The sequence below is a fragment of the Lepisosteus oculatus genome, chromosome 2, assembly GCF_040954835.1.
Source record: "Lepisosteus oculatus isolate fLepOcu1 chromosome 2, fLepOcu1.hap2, whole genome shotgun sequence".
Taxonomy (NCBI): Eukaryota; Metazoa; Chordata; class Actinopteri; order Semionotiformes; family Lepisosteidae; genus Lepisosteus; species Lepisosteus oculatus.
The window spans coordinates 34,297,239-34,315,969 of record NC_090697.1 but is presented as its reverse complement, the minus strand read 5'-3'; the positions used below and the strand labels follow the sequence as shown (position 1 = coordinate 34,315,969).

The window sequence follows — 18,731 nt, the reverse complement described above, 5'->3', positions numbered from 1 at the left end:
TTGCTTGGCAAAGGCAGAGATAACTTGTTTCGTTTACCGTGAGAGATGGCTTTGGTGAATTCGGCCCTCATTTTGAGCTAAGGTTGGTGGTGAATGGAAAATAGCATAAGACATTTTGTTATGAAGTTAACCAGAATGCATTACTGTATTTGAACTTGGTTTTCAAAGATCTGTAAGATCTACTAGAAATGGGATATTCCCACCCTTTAGTCAGAGTACAAAAATCTGTGATTTTTTGCTTCAATTCACTGAAGAACACTGTAGTTAATTTGCTGCGTTTTCACAAATAGAAGGTTCCTCGTATCTTCTGAACAGCCCCGGCTGGAGGTTTTTATCTGTGTCATTGTTCAAGTATCCTGACAGTGTCACTTTTCAACTATCAAAGGCTCCCAGACTGTTTTTGACAGTTCCTCCTTTTTCCGTTGCATGCTTACTTGAGAGAGAGGGACGACACTTTCTGTCCGCATTGTTCAAGCTGTCAGAAAGCAGTGGAGGATGAAAGTGAAGGAAGCATTTCATAGAGTGGTGAAAGCCTGAACAGCAAGACTGTAAGTGGCCAGACTGAGATGGCGCTGGTACTGTTAGGCTCCAACCCCCACTAACTCCCTTCTTATCCTCAACACCTTTTACGTTCTGACTTCTGGTTTCTTCTTTTACATTACTAATCTGGAGGCACAGATTTGGCAATGTGACAGTTGGCATTGAGTCTTGACATCAAGATAGCCGTAATAATTCTAATACAGATGTTCGGATATGTAGATGTGAATATGATATAAAGCCCTGTGTGCAAAATATGTTCTAAATAAAAGGAACAAGTTGCAATAACAGCTTCCCCCTGGGTGAATAAATGTCACAAGCAGACATATTTGTTGTTAATGCCAGCTCTCACCTGTATTTAAGCCTGCTATTACTGAGCTGTGAAAATGATGTAGTGTTACAAAGCACTGTGTAGACAAAAATAAATCAGCACGAGATACGTTCTACAAATTCAGGGCTGAGTCGTAGGGTCTAAAGGTGCAGTTTGTAGAAGTGGGTTTCGAGGTGGCAGTGATGTTACCTCCTGGAAACCTAGACAATTTAGCGTTGTCCCCCTGCAGAAGACTCAGCCCCTTTGGCAGAGAGGATTTTGCCACGGCTTAGCGAGGGGAGCTGTGACGTTGATTGACGTTGATCGAATCCCTGCGGGGGCAGGGCAGAGCAGAGCTGCTTTTGGCCCTTTTGGTGCCAGGGCCCAGATTTCAAGAGTTTGGAGGGTCAGAGTGTAACAGGACTCTGTGGCGCTGAGCGTGTTGCAGAAGACCCTTCTTGTGGCATAGAGTGGTTTGCCACAGTGAGAGGAACGGCACTGCAAGCTCTCTGAGCCCGAGAGCCACTGTGATCCCTGCTGGGGCAGAGCAGAGCTGCTTTCGTTGCTCAGATGTTGTTGAGATGGAGCCAGGGGACCTTAAATTGGATGTGAGGGGTGGGAGATTTCCAGCTGCATGGGAGAAGTGAGGTAGGGAAAAGGCCAAGCAAACAGGCTGCTGATACAGACAAGTCACCTAGAAGAGAGATGCAATAGGCAAGTAATGAGATAATAAGAGATTTAACCAGGTACCAAAAGAGTACCACACAAGACAATAAAAGTTACGCTTCAGAATGGACATTATTTTAAAATAACAGAGGATAGTAAAAGAAATGGGGAATTAGTTATTACATAGGTTTTGGAATTATAATGTTCCAAGATAACGTTTTACATTCTTTGGCTGACTGTTTGAAAGAATTAATAGCAGTATACTTTATATAGTTCTTGTTCTGCAAAATAGTTATTGAATTCAAGTTTAAAAGTTCCTTATTGGTAGACTTAAAAGCCTTATCTCTTCAAAAATTCTCTTAAGATTTCCTATCTAACATGCTAATTAGTTACTGTGTAAGTGTGGTTTGGTAGAAAGTGATTCTCTTTAATATTTCTGTCTGACCCCAAAATATATTAGATTAGTAAATGCCTACCAATTAAAATTAATTGGCCTATAATTTGCATAAGGCCAGGTTAACAACATACCACTTTTCCAATCAGACTTTCATTGCTTTCTGTACAGACTGACAAGCAACTGGCAACTGTAAACGTATTTTGAAACAAAATATAAGTGCTTCTCAACTTAGCACTACACTCATCAGCAGTTTAACTCAAAACAGGTAGTAGCATCCACATCTAAAATACTGTAGTTTAAAAGCTTGAACCAAACTGTCAGATGGATACTATTGTGTTTATTTGATTGTAAATGCCTCCATTCTCTCAAAATAAAAATAACATACCCATTGACATCCCCATACTTTAATCTGGATATAAATCTAAACACATTGCTGTAATGACTTGCACAGCTTTGAGTAAACCCTGTAGGTGGTTCCACATAAGTAGATTTTATCATGACTTTTCTTGGGATTAATTAACAATAGGTGTTTAAAAATCCTAAAAATCCTCAGGGTTTTAAAGAAATATGGCCAGAGTTTTATGATAAGATTAAAACACAAGGTGTTTCTCTCTTCCTTTGTCTAAACTGGCAAGTTTTAAATCAAGATCCTGATTATTTGTTCAGTAAAAGCTCTATGTCACTGTCTATAAGAGTAGGGGTATTAGCCCTGGTGTTTTTGCTAAATTCCACTGCAGGTATGTGTAACCTGACCTCCCTAAAGTTTTAATTGAGCTAGTGCAGCCACCTGATCTGTTAGTGCACTCTGCTGCTGCATGTCGCCTAGGTGGTTGCTGCACCTAAGCGGTAGATGAAGTGGGTCAGAACTGAAGATAAGTAGAATTTAATTGCGACGATAGGGATGTAAAGTACGAGAAGATTGATGTAACTTACAGCACCTTGTGACTAACCTTGCTGAGGGAATGGCAGCCTGACTGTAAACATGAGACTGACAGACACCTCCCTCCCTCATTCTCGCAAGGAATGAGCCAGGAAGCTGCTGCAAGGGTGTAGATGGGGTGGCGGGAGGAGGTGCAAGAGAGATGCGATAAGGGAACTTCGGGAGCCAAAGTATATATATGTAGGTAGGTTATGTCCCCTTTTCAGGCCATAAAGACCCATGGCGGAATGGGGGCAAGGGCCATCTGATACTGGAGGTGGAGGTGATGAGGTCGGCATCACACTCCGGCCAGCCTGTTTCCCCTCGTACACATTTGGGACTCTTGTGCCTGACTGACAGATCAGGTTTTCTAGACAGCAAGGACAAGTGCCAGCTTCCCTGTGATGGTGCTGGACAGGGGTGAGGTGGAGGACTGGCCCTTTGTGTAGAGACCTTGTGTATTGAAAGGAGTGGATGTGGGTTTTATTCAGAACATAAACTTAATGAGATAAATAAAAACTAAATGTCTTGCTTGTTTGTAACATCGGAGACTTGTGTTTATTGTTACCTTCACTTAATTGGTGCCTTCATGTTTTGATATTTGATTCTTTAGTTTATAACTCATATATTAAACTAAATATATAACAGGAAAGCTTGCATATTCATTATTTTATCGTAATTTCCCTAAACTCCCCCACCCCCCTTCACCCCCTTTAAAAAAATAACACAGATACAGATGAAAGAGATATTGTGCACCTCCTGAAGTCTGATTCTCAGGAAGTGATGGAAGTTTTGGCCCCTAGTCAAAGCAAAGATCACTGATGTGTTTGCATTCTGTTTTCAACTAAAAGCAAAGAAGCAAGGTTATTATACATCAACATGTTTCATAACCTGACCTTTAGAATATTATATTCCTTTTTCTAGACTTATAATTCGTATTATTAACAAAGAAAAAGTAAAGTGGCCTAATTGTTTTCTCAGGTGGTGAGATGTAAATTTTAAGGCAAGAACATAAAAAGGTAACAAATGAGAGAAAGGCTCTCTAGCCCATCTTGCTTGGTTGGTCTCTATGAGTGTAATGATCCAAGAATCCCATCAAGCTCTTAAAGAACCCCTATGGAATCAGCTTCAACAACACAGCTTAGGATGTGGCTCCAATCCTCATGACTCTCCATATCAAGAAGCATCACCTGTTTTCTCTCTTGAATGTCAGGCTTATCTTTGTCAGTTTACACTTCCAGATTGTAAATGCCAGAAACAAGTTCCTATGGGATTAAGTTCCAATGTCATTTTCATCTGTAATATCAACATATATATTTTAAGTTGACTGATAAGAATGACATACAGTGATTTAAAAAAAAGAATTCTTTGTCTATTGGGATTCAAGAAGTCAGAGCTCCAGCTGACTTTTTAAAATGTTATTGTTGTGTTCGTGTCTGTGTGTGCCCTGCAATGGACTGGTATTCAGGCCAGGGTGTAGTCTATCTTGTACCTTTACCTGCTGGAAACCAGAAGGTGTAGGAGAGAAAATTGAAGGGCCTGAATGCTGATGTAGAACACACATTGGTTTGATGTACTGGGGTGAGATTAGGACTTTACCTGAACTGTGTGTAACAAAGATTTAAAGGAGGTTTTTAGCCTTTTAACCGTGAAAATGCCTTAGGCACTCTAAACTGAGGTTAGCACCATCCAAAGGGGTTTAAAGAGCAACTCTGCATTCAGAGTGTGTTGGCGTGCTGGGAACCCAGACCAGGTCAACTTAAAAAAAGTCAAAAACTCTTTTGCAGATGAAGTCCGAATTTGGTGTTCAAAATTTCAGAGGCCAATAAAAACAGAGTGAAGAAGAAACTGGACATATCAATTTTGCAAAGAGATATTCCATTAGTTGTACCGCTGTTTGATGTTTTAATCATTCTGAAGTGTCAGGGTTACACTGCTGGTGAATGGAAAGGCACAGGGTGGGGGGCGCGATAAAACAAATGACAGTAATTACTTTCAACAGCACACATCTGTTTCAAAAAAAGAAAAAAGCTCCATTAGCGTGTACGCTAATGCTCAGTGAAATTTGCCCACAGTGTTCTGACTAGGAAAGTGCTTCCCATCTGTCTTTTCAGTAGTAAATTAAAGCACATTTATAATTAAAAAATGTTCAAGAGTGCCACCATAAATTGTTGCACAACTGGTTAAGGACTGAAGTCACTCTTCTAAAACAAAAAATGGAATCAACAAATATTGTAATGTAATATCAATCAATCAGTGCCTGATACCCGCAGTTGCCCCTCAGAAGGCTCAGAGCTCTTGGTTTTGGGTTAATTGTTTAGCAGTATCCTTGCCTTTTTCTGTTTTGGCTTGTAACAGCTGTATAGATATGTTACCCCTTTTCTGCAGAAGAAACACATGTCTTCTACAGTATATAGCCTTATTAGCCAACATAAACAACCCCTACTATATATATTCAAACTTTTGATATACAGGTGATGACTTAACATTCACTTTTCTCTAATATGGCCACATGGGAGCATTGCTCTATTTTACTTTTGCTCTGTACAAAAATGAAGAATTGAAACCAACCTAAATAAAATAATGGAAATGAAGAGGTTTTATACCTGTCTAGATATAAAAAAACTCCAGTTTACTCCAGTTCATACTGCATCCTGAAAACAGAAGAATGGACATACAGAGCCAGATATGACAGGAGGGAAATTCAGGCTGAAAAACAGAGCCCGTGTGCAGTGCTTGGAGTAGAACTTGAAATAACCCAACGTTCTCCCCTGGCAACAGGAGAGGTCACATCTTGTGCACAAGAAGTCACACAGTTTTTTGTGTAAATACCCTAGGAATGCCTGTGGTTACGGGTGAATTGAAGGATTAATTTTAATAGTTTTTGGAGCGTGCAAGTGAAAATGGATGATTATAACAAGTTACAGTAGTGGGCTCCCTGTCCATTTACTGTGGATGAACTGAGCAATGGCCGTTGTTGAATACCGGTGAAGGCAGCATTCCAGTCACTGTGTGAGTTCTGTTATTTTTTCCTTTGACACTGCTCACATTATTCTAAAGCAGATACTGCTGTTTCTTAATAATGTAACTTTTCTACCTCAGGGATACAGCTCCGGTGTTTCTTTGACAGCATTAAATGGCAGCTATTGAACCAGAAATATTCTGCATTTACTGTATGTCTGCTCATGAGATTGGGACAGGCTTATTATAATGTGGAAAAAGGGGTTTCTACAGTATACAGACAGTCTCAAATTATAGTGCATATCTGGTCACTAAGTGTGAGGGTCTGAATCCTGGAGACCCAGATGAGGAAAGACCCCTTAAGGCAGGGAAAAGATTTGGGGAGGCAGAAAGAAGAGGAAAAATGTGAAACATGGCACATCAAGTGGAGATTTCCTTAGTCACAAAGCATTGGGAAGGTGAAAAAGCAGCTGATTCCCCCATTCAGTTTCCCACATTCAGTTAACCAGACTAAAAACTAAAACATGACATACAGTACATCTGAACATTAAGTGAAGCACATTCTTCTGTCATCTGTAGTGGAGAATTTAGAGATATGTGCAGGCTAGCTCCCTTCCACACACTGGGACTTCAGCTACAAGCAATGACAACAGTTTGCAGTTTGGAAATCTGTTTTAAAATTCCTGCCTCAGCACTTAATATAGCCACCAAGCTAGGCATCTGAGCCCCAGGGTTTCGACTCTTAATATTTTCATTAAACATAGAAGAGTTTATGTGCAAATTTGTTGCTATGTTCTCATGTTTGGGAATTTAATAAATATCATGCTTGAGATCTTGCCAGTTCACAGCAAAAACAAAGAACACAGTCATGCCTTGCCAATTACACACATCAGTTTTTATTCAATGTGTAAGGCCTGGTTTAGGAATTTTACATGACCTGGAAAATGAAATTGTGTACAGTAGTTTTAAATAATGAGAATTCTATTAGGACCATTTTAATGAAAAGCTTCTAAAAACTAAATTCAGCAGTTGTTAGGTTTTTTGTTGCGTTGTGTAAGACTTTGCCTGTGAAATTGGCAATTGTTGTGATAGATAATGATTCCCCCCAGGAGGTGTGTGTGTGACCAAGAGAAACGAAGGTCAGCTTGAAGTCTGACCTTGCAGAAACGGTTTTCTAGCTGGTGCCTTTTCTCAGGTGCAAGTTAGACACTGGAGATAATTTTTTTTGTATCTCGGCACAGCTGAAGACGGACCGTGGTTCAGACCAGTAATAATCGAACTGCATCACACATCAGCGTTCAGTGGGGAATTACGGGGATGGATGATAGATGAACAGCGTTGGGGCCTTTGACAGCTGATTAATGCCTTAATTAACTCTCATGAGTCACTGCCACTTCCCCTTAAAGCTGAGAGACTGAATGCACTGCTGATGTGGGTAACCTCACAATACCGTCTGAGCTCCATGTTTGACTTTGGCCATCAAAACTGCAGCTCAGCTGCCAGTCGGAGTTGGGGTTTTTTTTATGTGTGAAATATAAGCTCTGAGAAGTTACCAGACTCCCACAGGCCTGCTTTATTTCTTTCTGTATCAGATGGAGTATATTTCTTTTTTCAGTGGCTTCTGACGCAGTGCCTCTTAAATGGTCTAGCGGTGTAGGCTGCTGCGCATTTCCCAAGAAAATAAATGAATGATACCGCTCGCTGAGCCTAAAAGTAGCATGCTGGCACCACGCCATGGAGTACAGAGACTGACGAGTAGTAAGGAAATGTTCATTTTGTTCCATGTATCGTTTTTTCCTTTATGACTGTTCAATTCTTCTGAGATGTTGATACAGTGTATTCCTCTCTATCAGTTTTGCGTGTTGCTTTAAGCATTTTCATACATTTTGCAATACTGCAAGTTTTAATTGAAGTGTTTTTCAGTGAGGTCACACAGAACACAAGACCTAAGACCTGCAGTATATTTCCGTGGTTACCGTAAGACAGAATCCAGCTACCAACACAGATTGCATCATAGGGTGCTTAAGTCACACCTGTTCTGTAGGTAAATAACTTCCTGAACTTCCTGTAAGATTTTCCTTTCCTTTTACACATGCGTCCTTCCATAGTACACAGTGTCCAGGCATCGCTTGCACTCTCCCTTTCACCTCTGCTGTAACTTGATGAAATGTAGAAATCAGTAGAGGGTGTCCGAGAGAGGAGTGCAAGTGTTTTACAGGAAGAGAAGGTATTTATTTAGTGCGACATTGGAAACCACTGGTGGAAAACAAGTCAATGCAGTAATCCCAACCCACTCTTTTCAGTAACCTATTCACCTGAGCATTTCGTCGATAAGACACTTTGTTTTGGCTTAATCTTTTCGTGCTACGTTTTTCTGTTTTCCGTGATGATTGAGAAATGATCTCTTTGTAACAGTTAAGTCAGGGATTAATATGTGTATGTACACCTTTCTTTGTACACATCCTTTTTATCGCGCCTCTCGGTCTGCAAAGGCAAACGGAAGCTTAAAGGATACACAGCAGTCCATATTTATATATGTGTGTAATAATGCACAGCACAGCTCTGTATAAAACTGCCTTTTAGGTAAACAGTTACGTGACGTTAAGAAAGATGTTTAGGTTTATCATCATGGTTCTGACTGACTGATTTAGGTAAACAAACTATGAAAAGCCTTTTTAACCTAAGTTATGGTAATAACGCTACACCCTCATCCCACCCCAGTTTACTCACACTGCGCCCGCTAATGTCACGCCAAGTGAGATCAGAATGCTGTCTGTGTAAGATAGAGCATGGCGCCTGAAAGAATTCCCTTTCTAATTCCCCCCTCTAACCTGTGGATGTTAATAAACTGTCCTGTCATTCAAAGGAATGCCAGTTCCTAAATTTACTGTAGTCAGAATGCATTTAACTGGGAGAATGTTCATGATGCAGTTCCCAAAAGCATGTTTGTGCTGAAAAGGAATAGTGCAAATCTTTGTTGAAATTCTAAACAAATCTTTATTTTTTTTCTAACAAGAATACAGTTATTCCTATTTAACGTCATTCTGCTTGGTAACTCCCAGCGTGCCATACGAACAGCACATTACCCTAACAAATGTTATTCGTTTATCTGCCTGCCTATAGCCTTACACTTGCAAATTGCCCTATTGTTGAAAAAAAGCTTTTTACTGCTCCTAAACATACTTGTCCCTGAAGCTATGCCCTAAGACGATTTTGGCATATGTTATCTCCCAAATCCTCTTAGCATTAAAGTTTATCCTTTAGGGAGGGTCTTTGTAAACAGACTGATTATAGTGACAGTGCTGAATGACGAATATTGTTTATTTCCCTGGTTTTGGAGTGATTTTAACTGGTTTTGGAGTGATTTAATGAACAAATTGTTTTAAGCATGGTACTGAGTTTAGTGTAAATGTTGTTTTTTATGCTTTATAGTATGACAGGATAAGTCACATTTGTAGCAGTCATAACTTCGAGGGCCATCATATATGAAAATGTTGGGTCAGACTGAAAACATTCAGCAATATTTTCTGGTGGTGCAGTTGTAATGTCACAAATTAAGTACAGTAAGAAAAGATTAGTTAGACTCATATTAGTTAGACTCATACTCACTAATATTATTAACAACTAATTAAACAATACAGTAAAAGTTAATAGTTATGATATCCTTAACTACTGTTTTTTTCAGGCAGCATTAAAAAGACCTTTCCTTGCTTAAATGTGGTTGTGTTAACCCTCATGAAGATGAGAGTTAGGCCAATGGGAAAGATATACAGTATGTACTGTAAGGCCACAAGGAGATTAAAAAGGTGATTCTGTATGAATCCTTGTAGAATGAATATTTCCATTTAAGACTTTGTGAGTAATCATTTGCGTAATTTCTTCCTGTGTCGTATTTTCCAGGTATGTGATTGGTGCAAGCACATACGACACACGAAGGAATATCTGGACTTTGGAGCTGGAGAGAGAAGGCTTCAGTTCTGCAGTGCAAAATGTCTCAACCAGTACAAGATGGACATTTTCTATAAGGAGACTCAGGCCAACCTGCCAGCAGGCCTCTGTAACCCAGGGCACCCGCCAATGGAGAGCAAGCCCGAAAGCAGCAATTTGCAGCTGCTGACTCCAGATTCCTGGAACACTCCCCTGGGGGACCTGCGGCGGAAGGCTCCGTCTCCTGGCGCGTCCATGGCCGGCCACAACCAAGCACCCGGGCCTTCGGGCTCGGCCTCAGCTTCCCCCTCTGAAGCGACTGCCATCTGTTCCTCTGCCAAAATCCCCACTCCAGGCCCTAAGCCCCATGAGAGCCCTACTCTCCCCCCTCCTGTCCCTATCCCCGCCCCGCCCATGGGTGTCCCGTCTGGAAGTCCGCCCATGGTGATGACCCATCGTGGGCCCATCCCCTTGCCCTTCTTCATGGATCACCCGATGTTACCGCAGATTCGTTCCCCATTCCTCCGTGCACCTCACACTCCCAGCCCTAACAGTCCCCTGCCAAACCCAATAATCCCTGGCATCGGTCCCCCCCCGCCCCCCAGGAACCTTGGCCCGACATCCAGCCCCATGCATAGGCCCATGCTGTCCCCACACATACACCCACCCACAACCCCCACAATGCCTGGTAACCCTCCAGGGTTGATGCCTCCCCATCCTGGTGCCCCCATGCCAGGCTTGCCCTTCCCGCCAGTCAACATGATGCCAAATGGCCACATGCCTATGCCACAAATGATGAACTTTGGTGTGCCATCGCTTGCCCCCCTGGTGCCACCCCCAACTTTGTTGGTGCCATACCCGGTCATTGTTCCTCTCCCAGTGCCCATCCCCATCCCTGTCCCCATCCCCTTCAACTCAAAGGCCTCAGCTGGTCTCCGTAACAACAGTGAGAACATCATTCCAAGCACATCCTCTGAGGCAGGTGAGTCCAAGGAAACCCGGCTTTTCTCTCCTGGCTCGCGAGGAGAGGCAAACACCAAACACGATTCTTCTAATGCCACCGAACTTTCCCCAGGGTTTTCAGGCCACCTGTTGAACCCATCCCCCCCTGAACAAGGAGGAAGGACTGAAGTGGTCGATTTGACTGTGAAAGCTGAGAGCGCGGTCAAGTCCAGGTTGTCCCTCACAAACTTGCCTGCTTTGCCGCAAGATGGTGTCATAGACTTAACAGTGGGCCGCCGGTCCAGGCTTCAGCATGTCATTCAAAGGGCAGTGCCAAGCACTCAGGTGAAAGTCGAACACGAACCACCGCACAGTGTCCTGAATCTGACTTTCTTGAGTGAGGACAAGAGGAACTGCAGTGGACTGGATGACGAGAGCAGAGACAGCTGCAGCCCTGTCGACCCTTTAGCTTTGCCCTGTAGCGACCCGGCTCACTGCGGGGCCCCTCCAGCCGTGCCGCCGCCGCCGCCGCCGCCGCAGCAGCAGCACACTCTGATGTCAAGCAGCTCAGGGCCAGAGCCCAGCCCGGCTGCCGTGTGCAATGTCATCGTGAATGGCACAAAGACCCCGGACTCAACCAGCAAGAGCGCCTCCTCGGAGCAGCGTCCAGAGCCCAGGAAAATGGCCCAGCAGCTCCCGCTGGAAGAGCCGGCGGTGAGCGAACTCGAGTCAGTGAAGGAGAACAACTGCACGGGGGCTGGCGGCTTCCAGATGGAGCTGGACACAGGTAAGAAGGTTTCATCAGAGGAGCCGTTGGGCAGTGGGGACAAACAGGACCCCAACCTGAACAACCCAGCTGACGAGGACCACGCCTACGCCCTGCGCATGTTGCCCAAGGCCGGCTGTGTCATTCAGCCTGTGCCAAAGCCCACAGAAAAGACTGCCATCACACCCTGCATCATCTCCGCACCCCTGCTCAGCACAGGACCTGAGGACATTGAGCCACCACTAAAGAGGAGGTGCCTACGAATTCGCAATCAGAACAAATAAAGTAAAAAAGGTTGGTCTCATTGCATACCTACAGTTTCCAAGCAGGGCATCTCTATACTGGTGCAGTGGTGTATTTCAACAGTTCCTGCACTCAGTTAAGGGGAGGTTTTAACCCAGCATTGGGTTCATTTACCAGCTGCCTACCCACAAACGTCACTGGGATATTTTATCCTTAATAATGGTAAATATTGCGATTGTAAGAAATAGAGTTTTTATATTAGTAACTTTTCTGTTTATATGCTACTTTTTACAATATTTATTATGTGGCAAATGTTGCTTGTGGCACGTACAGTACATTTAGATGTCCTGCAAATGGTGTCAGTAGTGGAAATTTACCTCTACAAATGTTAGACTTGTTATGAACTTGGTGTTGCAGTTGTTTTCTAGTGTTTCCATCTGAATAGTACCTGGTGTGTTTTCCAGGCTTGTTTGTGGTAGTTCAGAACTGCTTTTCCTCCCCCTTTTTGATGAACTTCATTTACATAGTTTTGCATTTGTAAGTAAAAGGCATCCCTTTTACTGACATTAATCAAGTAAATATGAAACCTTGTACTGTCTGTTTGAAGAAATTTAAAAGAGATTTTTTGAAAGATGTGGAGTACAGTATGTACAATTTGGGGTTTGGAAATTGTAGGGTGTCACATTCAAGCAACTGTGGCACCCTGTAAGTGGACAAATGATGTTATTCCACAAAGCTACATGCTCAGCCATTCTTTGAAGGATGGCAGAAATATGTAGAACAGTATTTTGTAGATAACTTAATAAATAACCCCGGAAAGCTTACAAAACGTTTTGCTCTGTGTGCTTATCAAAATGTATGTTCTTGAAGGTCTGAAAGGCCACTTCCCACAAATTCGAGGTGCAAACATCTCTTCATTCTCCAGTTGTCTAGAAGTCTCCAAGGTGGCTGATGAATATGTACCTCCTGCAGATTCTTGCCAGATTGTTATTGGTTGGATTTGAATTCCATACCTTTTAAATCACAGATGACTGGAGGCTTGAGCTGACAGAACCTTGACATTGTGCAGTCACAGAACAAGGGAATCCGGATGTTATTTGCAGAAGAGGGTTATTAAGCCCTTTGCTAACACACAATGCCTTTTGTGTGGTAGACATTTGTTGCATGGATTGAAAGCATTGCTGTACTTATGGAAAGCATGTAGCCAGGGAGTTATTGTGAGGAAACAATGAAACATGAAAGGAGGTACTGAATCCCATGAAAAGCGAATGCTGCATAGCTCAGAAACTAAAGTGACAATATGCAAATTAGCTACAAATAGCAAGGTTCCTTCTAAGGTTACAAAAAAGACATCAAATACAGAAACTGCCTTTTGTCTAGTTTCATTTTACTACAGGCCCATGTTTAGTTATGGTAGTTAGTTTAAAATGTTTAGCACTAAGTTTTATACTAATTTTATTTATAAGTCTTTACTTGCTCCTTTCAAAAAGTAGCTTAAACAAATCAACACTTAAACAGACCTGCTTTGTGAAACAACTGTTTTACCTGAAATTTCGACTGTCTGCTGCACAATCATGTTATCACCATGCTTTGTGAACACCGTTAGAATGAGCAGCAACAGCCACTGGATTTTTGCTTCCTTTCTTAAAACGAATGTTTTCTTGCAAAACAAGCTCCTGTGGAAACAGGTGCACAAAAAAAAGACTTTTAACACAGTTAACACGGTGGACTGGTGTGTTGTGTATATCAATGTTTATAATGCTTTGTTTTAAGGTGGGGTAATGTAGAAACATGGTGATAGAATAATATTACAGAACTGCACACCACACTTAGTGGCCAAACAACCATTTGATTACATGATCTGCCTTAAAAGATTACTTGTTTTTTTATACACACGTATCTGATTAAAAACCAACTGCCAGATTTAGGTGATTTAACAATGTTCCCATTTTAACTGCTAGAAAAAAAGAACCTCGTTTTTAATATGAACTTCCCCATGGGTGCCCTTCCCAGATGAACTCAGAGTGGAGACACCTCCCTCCCGCTGACTCACAGTTAATGTCAGATTTGGAAACGGTTCCTTATTGTTGACTGCTGTCCTCCTAGATGTGACTTTATTCCAGCAGAATAACTTCTGACCCGCACAACACTGACAGCCCAGGCTTCAGCAGTGCATTATTACAAACTCCTCCACCTACTGAATTTCTTTAATGGTCTGTAGTGACATATGTCATGAACTTCCTACAGGGGCCGCAGAATGATATTTCTTTGGTCATTTTACCTCTTTTAGTATCCCTTAGCAACCACAGCACATGAAATCACAGCATATTGCCAATAATAACCACAGGAAGCATTTTGTTCTTGTAATTTGATCGGAAGGTTTGACTTAAGAGGCCCTTTAAAAGATTCGTTTGCTTCTCGTAGTGAATGTATAACAGTGTTTTTTAACAGCGTCATAAGTCTTTGCAGTTAAAAGTCTTTAAATAAGCCCTGAAATTAGGCAACAGCAGCCAAGTCAGGAATTTCGTGTCAGGAAACACTTAAACTTTGTCTCATTTTCTCTGTTCTTGTTTTGCACTTTTTATTGCAATAGGTGTAACACTATCTATGTGGGTACATGCCGTTTAAATGAATGCAGATTTGGTGTGCAGTGTGAAAGAATACCAAGCCTTTGCCAAGCTCTTCATCCTGTTGGAGACTCCTGAAATTTTAAACCATGTATGCACTATATTAAAAAAACACTTCAGTACATTTCCACTTAACAGATAACAGATAAGCCTATTTTCTTATCGTATTCATCCTTGCGTTGAAATGTTTTGAGAATGCAATGGCTTTCAGAATGGACTGGCAGAAAAATTTACTGAACTCAAAAACATGCATCATGCCAGTGTTAAAATGAGTCACTGGCCCCACCTCAGTATTACTGAATCTCACTCTGCCTTCCATACAGACCTTTGTCTTATTTAAGGATTTATCTGTGCTGTGTTTGCTGTGTTTCAAATTTTGTTTCTTGTTGCAGAACTGCTGGGCTTCAGTTGACAACATAGTTTGACATCTTTAATAATTATCTGTGGTCTTATTCAAACATTGTAGCATTGATTATGACAAAATGTGCAACAGAAACTGTGGGAAGGCCACCTCTTCTTGTGGCCTGTTGTAAAGCCACCTTTGTTAGTTTGCACAGTACCTGAATCTGCAGTACTTGTGTGTGTTGTACAGAGAAGACATTTATTTCAAGTGAACAGTCCTCAGCAACAAGACCTTCAAGAACTTTTAGATTTTCGCAAGTCGAGTACATTTGGTGATACAGATCAGTTTGTATGGCAATGCAGATAATACCAGGCAAAAACTTGTAATGAGCCCACTGAGACATTTCAGAATTTTGAAATTGAGATATTGAAAAAGGTACCTGCAGTGTTTAAAGTAGTTCATTTCATGGAGTTCAACTTTGCTTGGATCTTTTGATCAGGTAGTATACTTGCAAAAAACTTTTTTTTCCTGTACAAAGTGCAGTGTTACAATATTTACATATTCAGTGTAAAAACTGCATATGAACTGAGAGACTTCTGCATGCTGTCTTTCAAATATTTCCTAATACTTTACAAACAAGCTTGTGGATGAAACATCAAGTTCAAGTTCAAGTTTATTGTTATTATACTCATATACAGGTATATGGTATAACGAAATGCTATTTAGCTAGCTCTCGGACGTTAAGTAGTACAAAGAAAAAACAACAACAATACAATTGTTTAACAAAAGAAAGACAGAGACAACAAGCAGTGTACAAAAAACAACAACAGGCAATGTGCAAAACAACATAAAGGTAAAAGGTAATGTGCAAAATCAACATCAGATGTGCAAAAACATGCATCAACAGAATGAAATAAAGGGATAGAAATCATGGGGAGTGAGCTTTTGACATGTATGGTAGAGGTAGATTTCAATGTGTGTTTGAGTTTTTGGTAAGAGAGAAGGCACTGTGAGGTTCAGATCATAGGTGAGAGGTGAGGTGAGAGTGAGAGAGGCTGGGAGTTTAATAGTTTGATAGTGCGGGTGTAAAAACTGTCTCTGAGTCTGGTAGTCCGGGCCTGAATGCGTCAGTACCGTTTTCCAGATGGTAGAGGGTCATACAGTCTGTAGCTGGGGTGTGTGGGGTCTTCGATGATGGAATATTGTATTAATTTCTGGGTTTTTTTTGCACTAGGTTTCCTTGTTTAAGCCTTGAGAGGTCTGACTCTTAGTGAGGTGTTAGTGAGATAACACCTCTGCTGACTAATGCTGTATCATAAAATCCTCTCTGGAATCAGAAAGGCCATATCCTCAAAACAAATGCCACTCTGGAAAAACCAAAGCAATATTACTTGCCTGACCCACCCCCAAAAAATGTCTTGTTTTGATATTTTGGCTGTGTGGGTAAGATACCTCCTACAGTGCCAGCAGATTGTGCTTTAATACACTAAACAGCACCGGACCTAAAAACATAAATGTCCTCTCACTCAGATTCAACTGACTCCAGCGCCAATTTCTGCCCGGAGCGAGTGACTGACCTTGTTCACATCACTGGTTACAATTTAAGAAATGAAACAATGGAAAAAGCCAGTCTGTGCATGACTTGTGAGCTTTAAGATGTTGCTAAAAGACACTAAGGTACTGTATTCACAGCAGACACCCTTTTACACAGCAAGTGTCATCATCTGTCACACTGAGATTGGAGTAATCTTTCTCTTCTATCCTGACAAATGTATTAATTTTATTTTATTTTAACACGGCAATGCATTCTTTGGGAACTGAAGAGAACTGCATGCAGTCAGTTTTGCATTGTTGTCAGTAGACCTAGTTTCTGATTCTATGTGAATTTCTTACACAATGTCTTTCTTTCTGAATTCCTTTTTTCAGCTGTAGAAAGGGTAATGTGTCACCTCCAGTGTAGTTCAGCTCATGAGAATTTATCGTCATTGCACTTGATATATTCTGTCTTTTCCTTGCACAGGACAAACCCACAAAATGTGATCACTAATAATTGTAGTTGACTGCAAACACAAACAAAAAGAATTGTGCTCCTAAATGATGTTTGTAGACTTGGAAATTCACCATCTGAATTAACAGCCCTTAAACAGTCTAAAATGGCATCTACTCTCCAGTATCATCTGTCACACTTCCACTAGTTCTGCCCTATTTCACTTTTCTTGTGTGCATTTACCACAAAGCTATTTTTCACCACAGAAACCTTATCTCCCTTCTTCTTTTAAACATAAACAGCTGTAACACATGGTGCATACCAGCTAAGATGTGATTTTGTTTGCTGAGCACGACTGTCGGATTCCTCAAAAAAACTAATTTGTTTTTAGAGATATTAGAAATAAAAGGTAATATGTGAAGAGAGAAAGGCATTAGGTAAGTATTGCTTGCAACAGATGGTAGAAAGCTGCGGCAGAACACAGAAGGTGAAGAATAACAAGCTTTGTTTTAAGAGACCTTCATCTCATTCCTTCGGTGGTCTCTTAAAAAGGTTCTCATGACAAAGACATACGAAAGATGTTACTTTATGTTTGATGATGTTCAGGTGTGGGGAAAGCAACACACTGATGCTTTGAACATTTTTTTTTTTTAAACAAGAAGTGCGATTTCATGATATGTCAGTTCCTTAAGGTAGAAAGGTACTATATTTAGTAGCTGACCTGTTTGTCATTGTTGCTTCACACATGCCCATAGCACTGTAGTGTATGACACTTTAATAAGTCGCTGCAATCCCCTCACACTGAATATCTCTTCAGATAAATATGGGGCTGTCTAGTACACAATTGATGTACATGTCCCCAGATCACATACAAAAGGACAATCTCTGTTGGGGCTGTGGATTCTGTAACATTCTCTTTGCTGTCAAAACTGTTGGGCAGACGAACATAGTATGTACTTGAGCCTAGAGACTTACAAGGCTAGAGCTTGTCCTGGCTTCTGTAGTGTTAAGCAGACTGAGGGCTCATGACTCCCCACTGGATGGAGTCCTGAGCTCCCCATTGCGTAGCAGAGTGGACTAAAGCAGTCAGGGTGAGGTACAGTACCTTGCTTAAAAACACAACAGCAGTGTCTTCAAATATCAACCCTCCGGTTAGGAATCCTAAGCCCTAACTACTACTCATACTGTAAGAACATAAGAATGGTACAAATAAGAGAAGGTCATATGTCCCATCTTGCCTGTTTGGTAGTGAGTAGCTAACGGATCTGAAAAATCTCCTTCAGTTGTTTCTTGAAAGAAACCAGTGTTCCATATACCCATAACCCTTAAAATGGCATCCATCGACACTATACCACCCCTCTCTCTATTTAGACAGTACTGTAGTCCACTTTCTCAAAAGTAATAACTGAATTATTTTTGTCTCTCTGAAGTGTTTGCTTTGGTCTTGCTCGTGTCAGCAGTCAACATGCCAGACTAGTTTGTGTTAACTATTCAGCCATCAAGTATGGGAATCAGTGTCATTTGTCCTTAGGCAATTGTCTTGAGACCTGAAAGACAATGATTTACAAAATGCATAGATTTTAAAAAATATATAGTTTTTTTTTAGATATTATTGCAACATGTTAGAGTTTTCTCAGAAAAATTAAATGAATGAAGTATTATTATTTTTAAGAACATTAAAATTACACACGGTTACACTAATTCACAAAAATGCAGCTTTCTTTGTGTCTTTTACTGTCGTAGCAATGATTTACATGTGTTCTCTGAAAGAATCAAGACTCAAGGGCCTGTAGTCCTCTGGATGGGACAACCTCCAGGCAGTAAATAGTAAAAATGATATTTGGGCATCTGTAGTTCGATGAAACCCAACTAGCCAAAGGGATTAACTGAGAACATCACAAGTGTGATACCAAGTCATGTCACCAGCCTACTTTGACTTGGTTTCCCTAAGAAGCCGCATAATTGAACCAGCACCATCCAGGGTGGAGCTCAGATTAATCAACCACTCCAGATAAAACAGCACCACGTGCGGGTGTGATGACATCAGTGAAGGACAACCGCTCTAACCGCTCCTGTAAATCATTGCAGAATTTGTAGCAGAAGAAA

At 41.2% G+C, this 18,731-nt stretch overlaps 1 protein-coding gene across 7 annotated transcripts in view; it reads left to right on the top strand.

Annotated features, from left to right (window-relative positions):
- sobpa (sine oculis binding protein homolog (Drosophila) a) overlaps positions 1–18,731 on the top strand; it is a 99,406-nt gene that overhangs the window by 71,670 nt on the left and 9,005 nt on the right. For 5 of the 7 annotated variants that reach the window (XM_015350511.2, XM_069178630.1, XM_015350494.2 and 2 more), the window contains one exon: positions 9,691–11,719. In XM_015350511.2, coding sequence (XP_015205997.2) covers positions 9,691–11,709 — 2,019 coding nt within the window. In that variant the 3' untranslated portion in view covers positions 11,710–11,719. The remainder of the gene's footprint in view (positions 1–9,690; positions 11,720–18,731) is intronic. The other 2 variants (XM_069178632.1, XM_069178634.1) reach the window with 2 other exon arrangements.